At 37.7% G+C, this 8,236-nt stretch overlaps 1 protein-coding gene across 1 annotated transcript in view; it reads left to right on the top strand.

Annotated features, from left to right (window-relative positions):
* Positions 1–157: 157 nt before the first annotated feature.
* Positions 158–8,236, top strand: part of CDC45 (cell division cycle 45) — a 170,498-nt gene continuing 162,419 nt past the window's right edge. The window contains exons 1-3 of the mRNA XM_053701933.1: positions 158–222; positions 3,370–3,429; positions 3,888–3,980. Of these exons, the coding sequence (XP_053557908.1) occupies positions 172–222; positions 3,370–3,429; positions 3,888–3,980 (204 nt within the window). The 5' untranslated portion in view covers positions 158–171. The remainder of the gene's footprint in view (positions 223–3,369; positions 3,430–3,887; positions 3,981–8,236) is intronic.

The following is an 8,236-nucleotide window of genomic DNA, read 5'->3' as shown; positions in this document are numbered from 1 at the left end:
TCCCATTGGCTATTAGATTCTTAGTTTTAACCTATGACTGCAGCTAATCAGAGCTGTCATTGTAAGGGGGACGTCTTTTACGTTACGGAAAACGTTCTATGTGATTGGTGTACACACAGACAGAGTTCTTAGCGCCAGTTTTAGTTTTGAGGTAACCCGCCAGCCAGAGAAATGTTCGTGAGCGACCTCCGTAAAGAGTTTTACGATGTTATCGTAACTCAGGTGAGGTGATTTTCTGATGAGATCATATTATGTGTCAGTCACACACTCAGTGTGGTGTCTGTTCTTTTTGCTTCCCCAGATTAAGTTGTGTCTCGCTTCTCTTGTACTCCCACAATAGTGGGTTCTCCCTCTTGCAACCCATGGAGAAGTTGTAGTTTCCCCTCTAGCGCATCAGGAAGTTTATGCTCCCTAAATGAGGCTTCCTATGAGGGAACTGGTCTCCATAATCTCTAACACCCAATAGAGGCAGGGGTGCCCCTTATCTTTCTGGCACGCAATTGAAGCAGCGTTGCTCCATTATCTCTCTTTTACGTCGTGGAGGCAACCTTTCCCCCTTTATGTCTGTTGCACCGCATCCTCATCGAGACCGCTGGTCTCTCTGCCATTCCATTGTCCCTACGGAGCTAGCTTACCATCTCTAACAACGTTTCCCTATGGAAGCACCCGAGCATAATTATTAGGCTGTGTGTCCTTTCCTTTCTGGCTGTCCTTTCATTTGTTTTATTCCCTCCATTCTCGGGACTCTTCATCGGAAGGCTGTAACTCTCTACCATCTGGTAGCTTTGCGCTCTCTATTCCCCTTTGGTATGCAATGGGATAACTGTACCCTCTCTTTACCAACCCATGAATTAGAGGTATTCCTCTATTTAGCAACCAGTGATTAAGATTGTGTCCATTTTCTCTCCTGCCCCCCATTAAGGAGTTCTACTGCCTGGTTGCAGACCTGACCAATTTGTTACATACTGTGAGATGCAGCAGTCTCCCACAGTCAATCTTGTTGAGGCTGACCTATTTGTGGCTCCAATTGTCATGTCAGATATACCTGGCAAAAATGTATTGTGCAGAAATAAGTATAAAGCTGTTTATTTAGCATTTTTATTAAAGGGTCATTTTAGTGCAAGTAAAGCACATTTTTAAAATGTTTGCACAAAAAAGATAGGTTTACCAGTTTGTTTTGATTTTGAAGCTGACAGGAAGTGCATGTCACAGTGGGGCTTGGTCTGAACATCATAATGTTTTTAAAAAATAAACAAAACCTATACATTTTTACAAAAAACACTACCAGATGGGCTATATAAAAATTGATCATCTATACAAAACATTTATGCAAAGAAAAATCTAGTGTACAATGTCCCTTTAAAGTGAAAGTAAATTTTGCAGCTTTACAACACATCAATGTATTGCAGTGCTTGACAAATCTGTTTAAACATTAGTAGCCAGTAAGAATATTTAGGAGCCAGGCATATTTTTAGGAGCCAGTCAGATGTATTTGTATATAGATATATGGAAAATAACCCAAAAACTTAGGAGCCAGGGGTAAAATTCTAGGAGCCAGTGGCTATTAACATATTGATCGCTATATTTCAATTTTTTTTAATTTGACTTTTTTTTTTTTTTTTAACATCTAAATTTCATACTGTGATCATGCATGCTCCGCCCATCCTCAACTCTTTGTGTGTGTTTTACATATAGAGCGGTCCCATACGCTCTATACGTAGCACAAATGCGCGTTTACAAGCACCAAGCGTATTGCGCATGCGCGAATCATTGATCGTTCATTCAATGCGCATGCGATTATCTGATCACCTAGCCTTTAACGCGCATGCTTCATTAGAGTTGGAAACATAGTACTGAATGAATGACAATAATGTATTCATTCAGTACTATGCTATTTGCGAATCAGAGCTAGTAATGCGATGTGCTTCTGTGTTGCAGAGCCGCAGTCTCAACAGATGACGATCTCGGCTCAGTTAATAAAAAAAGGTATGCGCGAATCGGGAACACGCGTCCAACATAATAATGCCAAAAAAATATTTGCTGCATTCTTCACGGCCGCCGATTGGCCAGAAAGTCAAATGGTAGGATCAAAAAAACGTGATCAGGAAGTAAAATTACATCACAAAAACGGGTTGAATTGTAAGTTGAAAAAAATACATTTTAATTGCGTCTAAAAATGTATTTACATATAACTTTGTTAAAAAAGATGAATGAAAGTCCTATTAATGTTAACTAAAACTAGGTAACTGAGGATAGCGAAGCAGTTTTACTTTTACTTTCACTTTAAGTACGGACTATAGAAAACTGTAAGTATAGCCAGCAGTAGAAATTACACGCCCAGTGGGGTTTAGGGGAGTTAAGTAATAAAATGTTAATTTTCAATTGTTCTCTTTAAGAATTGGGCTTTGGTTTACAGACAGAGATATTAAAAAACACTATGTGTGGGTACAGAAAGAGATAAAATAATGAGATCTGTTTTCCCTGCAAGCTCAACACATTTTTAATCGGCTGTGATTTCATATACAAAAATCAACCTCATACATTTTTATACTCTGTGTTTCCAATTATTTGTTATACCAGTTGTAAAGGGAAAACAGTTTACAGTACACTGTCCCTTTAAGGCCGGATCACTCCCTGATTAGCAAAACTCTAACTTTTCTGGGTGGGCAGTGACTCTCTTTGAAAGTATGAAACAAAATAATTTCAGTACATGAACACCCAGCTAAAAATAATTTTAAAATGTTTTTTTTTTATTGTATACAACAAAAATACCATGACTTTTTAAAGGGACAGTTTATCCTAAAGACCTTTTCTCCTTTTAATTTGTTCCCAATTATCCTTTTTACCTGTTTGAGTGCATTCAATTGTTTACAATTCGTTCCTTAGCCTTTATATTTGCATTTGAAATAGCTGATTTAGCCTGTAGTATCCCCTACATATACTGAAAGCTTCTATACCTGGGTATAGGCTATTGAGAAAATATGTAAACACAGACAGCAGAAGAAATTGCACTCACAGGGGGCGGTGGAAGAGATAAAGCTCTAAAATATTCATTTTCAAATGTTCTTTCTAAGTATCATACAGAGAAAATAAAGGGAAGCATTTCAGTGATAAGGTAATGACATCTGATCTGTCTGCAAGCTTAGCCTATTTCAATAGGTTGTGGTCTCCAAGAGCAGATCCAGCTATTTATTTTGCAAAAAATAAGCTTAAATGAGCAATTTCTCATACATTTTATACGCTGCACCAACAAGTCATGGGGAACAGAGTCAGGGAAAAACCATTTTACAGCGAACTGTCCCTTTTTTTAATTTTATGTTTTTGCAAAACACAGAATCTTAAGGTAATAAATGACACTTTATTTTATAGCGTGTGCTTCTCCTTGTTGCAGCTGATGTGGATTCTCTTTGTGCGTGTAAAATACTTCAAGTAAGTACATTTGATCACATTAATATACTTTTTTTTTTTTTTTTTTTTTTTCCGTTCTGCCTAAACATTTTACACTTTTATTAATATACTGTTTGATACCAGAGAATAAAAACAAATACATTTATTTCTTATGTTTTCTTGCAGAAAGTACTAGTGTAAATATATTTATTTTGCACAGTGTGTTGATAGGCAACATCTGCTATGTAAATAGAACTAAATGTTTCTTTGCTAAATGTAAATTATATAACTGTAAACACATTCAATAATATGAAAGTGCAACCACCTACATTTTTATTTCTGGGGTTCTTTCATTAAGGAAGTCCTTCATGCAATCCATATTTTAATAGATTTCAGTAAAATGTCTTCATGCCTTACTGTTTTGCATTACTAAATAGGTGCACTATTATTTATATTTGCAGAATTTGAATTAAACTGTCACTTTTCATCTGTCGTCTTAGGCATTGTTTCAGTGTGATCATGTACAGTATACTTTGGTCCCAGTCTCTGGCTGGCAGGAGCTTGAAACGCTATTCCTTGAACATAAAGATCAAGTAAGAAACGAGTGTATAATTTCTGTAGTTTAAATATGTTCTTTGTTTGCAAGTATGAAACTGTTGTCCATAAAATAGCTCTGATGTAGAGGCAATAAATCTAATGTGTACGTATCTTTCAGAGTTTAAAAAAAAAAAAACCACAAAAATATCTCCCATGAGAGTTTGCCACTGCTTGGAGAAACAATCCTCTGCAGATAAGCTTTTTTTTGGTTTTGCAAGTTCAAGAGGGAGCGCTTATAAAACCCCACAAACAACTAAGCGCTTCATATTTCTCTTTGTTGCTGTGTCCACTGTAAACCAAACATTTCAGGTAAAGTGCGGTGCCACTCGCACAGGATACGTCACTGCCGACGCGTGTTTCATCCCCCACATGACTATGGCGTCATTGGGGCTTCCTCAGGGCAAACGTTTCCCAGCTGGTCATCATGATTATTATAGCCATGATTTTTGGTGTGCTGAAATCCCTGTCTTGTAAGTATTTACTTATTAGGTGTCTACTTTTTCTCTTATTTTTGAACTATGATTTTTTAAGGGTCTGCACACATATATTCCCTATAAAGGGTATTTTATATTCACCAGACAATTGTTGAGTCCTTCTGGATTGAACAACTGTATTTCTACCTAACCCATTTAATATTAATTACTATATTTATATATGGCCATGTTAAAAGCTTCATGCCTAGTTTTGGACCTTACATTCCTGCTTTTTCAAATAAAGATACCAAGAGAACAAAGAAACATTGATAATAGGAGTAAATAAAAAAGTTGCTTAAAATTGCTGCTCTATCTGAATGATGAAATGAAAAAAATGGGTTTCATATTCCTTTTTATATACAATATATACTTTTTCATTTAGTTTTTAAAACCAGAAAATAAGTTGTTTTTTTTCCCCAAAAACAAGCTTTATTAATAGGTCAAAAGGTGTACAATAAAGTAGAGGCTGATATACAATCGTGTAGGAAAACATGAAACAGGCCACAGGTGTCTGTGCCCAGCGGAGCGGAAGATTTGAAAACAGAGAGGGGGCTTCAAAAAAAAAAAAAATATATACACACACACCCACACCCCCCCAGCGGCTAAAGGCAGTAGCTTGGTCCTAATGGATGAATGCCTTTATATGAATGAGGTGAAACACCAACTAAATGATAAGCTCCAATATGAAAAACTAGACTCAAACCCACTGGTAAAAATACAGAACTCTCTGTTCAAATTACTGAACAATGCAAAGAGTAGCGGTTTAATTACATCTAAAGAATGTCTCTTTCTGTACCCTGAGCATCCAGTGATGTCATTATTTTATGTTTTGCCAAAATTGCATAAAAATATTAAATGCCCCCCCCCCGGGAGACTGATAGTGTCTGGGATTGGGAGTGTCACCGAAAAAATTGGTGAATACATGGATCAATATCTACGTCCATTTTTGGTGACGCTCCCCTCCTATGTAAAAGACACCGGATCTCCTGAGGTGATTGGAAGGCATTAGCGTAAATAGAACTACTATTCTGGCATCACTGGATGTAGAGAGTTTATACTAGTCTATCCCTCATATGGTAGGTTTGAAGGTTGCTGAAAATTTCTTGAAAATCTAGAGGTCCAGAGTTCAAAGAACATACTGAGTTTTTAGTATCCTTGTTGAGATTTATTTTAGAGAATAACGTGTTCATGTTTGATGGTAAGATATACCGTCAGCTTAGAGGTACAGCGATGGGGGCCGTGTGTTCCCCAACCTATGCCTTTCTCCATTTGGGATCTTGGGAGATGGATGAGGTCTTTGAGAACTACAGTGATATAGCTGATGAACATATCAATATGTGGATAATGTGTTCATCCTATGGGATGACACATCGGATGAGTTTGAAGATTTTGTTTCTGTCTTAAATAGAAACAAAATAAATATATTTTTGACTTTTGAAACCAGTGAGATATCCCTTGCATTTCTGGATTTAACTATCAAAATAAAGGGACAGGATATTGTCACTGAAAACTTTAGGAAATAGAATGCGACTAACAGTGTGCTGCATGCGGGAAGTGGCCATTCGGAGCATCTTAAAAGGGGTATTCCGTATGGCCAATTCCTTTCTAAATTTGATTTCCATGCTTCAATATATATATCTCAAACTGTTCTATCCATTTATTTGTCATAAATTTTAAAAGCGGAGAGTGCACAAGAGAGAAGTTAGGATATGCCTCTGGTTTTGGATTCCAATCGGACATTATTTTTGCCAAGCAGTGTTGTACTATCTGTACGTTGCATGGAACAGCCGCTATCTTATACATCATGTTCACTCCAGGTTTCCACCATTGTCTCAAACGGCTCTATTTTGTGTACCCGTATGTAGTGGTGGTGCTCCAGTTGGATCAGCTCTGAGACTTGGGCAGCCCAATCAGTTTTAGTGGGGTCATTCTCGGTTTCCAGTATTTTGGGATACGTTTTAAACATAATTAGTAAAAGGTGTGAGTTTTGTTGTATCCTTAAATTTTGGGAGGAAAGGGGACAACAGGATTTCAGGATTTTTACTCCCAATATGTCGGACATGGCTTTCAGCACATCTGTCCCGAAACAACTCAAGTTAGTGCAGACCACCATATGTGTAACATAGTACCTTCATGTCAACATCCCCTCCAACAGTTGTTACTAAGAGTAATTTCAGTGCATTCTAGCATGCGTTGAGTACCATCTGCTTTCAAATATAAATTGCATTTCTTGTATTGTAGCTGAGACTTTAAACTTTTTTTTTATAGCTACTGTAAAGGTTTTGAATGTAACTAAAATCTTTCACCCAAATAAATATTCCAAGAATTTTGCATACTTGGGGAGCACGTGATCATTTTGTTATCAGTGTGTGTGACAGGACTTGGACACAGAAAGAAAAGATACATTATGGAAACATAATCTCTCAGGAGATGAATTGAAGGCTATTAAAACTCTCCAGAATGACTCCTCTATAGTCATAAGGCCCGCCGATAAGGGCGGGGCCATTGTTCTTTTAGATTACAGTGATTATAGAGAGGACATCCTGAAGCAATTATCAGACACCCAGACATACAAATTGTTAACTTCTGACCCTACTACACTATTCAAAATACAACTTGACAAATTGATTGAATTGGGATTTGAACAAGGGTACATAACCGAGCACATTCGTGACTTTTGCATTACCATATACCCTAAGATACCCATCTTATATTCAATCCCCAAAATTCATAAAACATTAGACTACCCACCGGGCCGTCCTATTGTGTCAGCCAGGGAATCACTTACCCAACCTATAGCACAATATGTGGACGTACTCCTACAGCCAGTGGTGAAAGAAACACGGTCTTACGTTATGGATACGAATGATTTCATTCGTAAAATACGGACTGTTGACATCCAGCCAGATGATTTACTCGTCACTCTGGATGTCAACAGTCTGTATACCATTATACCACATCTTGACGGACTTAAGGCTATACAAGAGCACCTCACGGGTAACCCCCTTTATGAGGGTCCCCCAGTAGGATTCTTACTGTCACTCATTGAATTCTGTCTGTTTAAAAACTATTTTCGGTTCGAAAACAGTTTTTATTTGCAAACTGCCGGCACAGCCATGGGTTCCTCCATGGCCCCCTCGTACGCCAATATTTATATGTCACAATTTGAAAACATGTACCTATGGAATACGCCGAACGTATCTATCATCTGTTATTACAGATACATAGATGACATTTTCTTGGTGTGGCGAGGGGGCCTGGAGGAACTCCACAAATGGTTTGATGTGTTTAATAACACAACTGACAATGTCAAGTTTAAGATGACAGCTGACACTGCATCCATTCATTTCTTGGACTTGACAGTTTTCAAGGATTCTAACAAATTAGGAACCACATTGTATCATAAACCCACCGACCGCAACTCTATATTAAGGGCAGATAGTTGCCATCCCCCAGCCCTATTAAAGGGCATTGTAAAATCACAATGCATAAGAACAATGCGTAACAATTCGAATCCTGTAACGGGGGTCTCCCAATTGAAAGGAGTGGGTGAGAAGTTCCAGAACAGGGGCTACAAGATCCCGATAATCTATGATGCTATGGAATCTGTTTCAAGGCTAACACAGACAGAATTAATTATACCCAAACCAAAAAGGGACGCTAGTGACAAGCTCATTATGTCCACCACTTTTACTCCAGTGACAAAAAATATTGGCCAAATTCTTCGACAACACTGGCCAATTATGTCTTCAGACCCAAAACTCACATTTACCCATAAC

Source organism: Bombina bombina, chromosome 2 (assembly GCF_027579735.1).
Source record: "Bombina bombina isolate aBomBom1 chromosome 2, aBomBom1.pri, whole genome shotgun sequence".
Taxonomy (NCBI): domain Eukaryota; kingdom Metazoa; phylum Chordata; class Amphibia; order Anura; family Bombinatoridae; genus Bombina; species Bombina bombina.
This window is presented reverse-complemented; position numbering and strand designations above follow the sequence as displayed.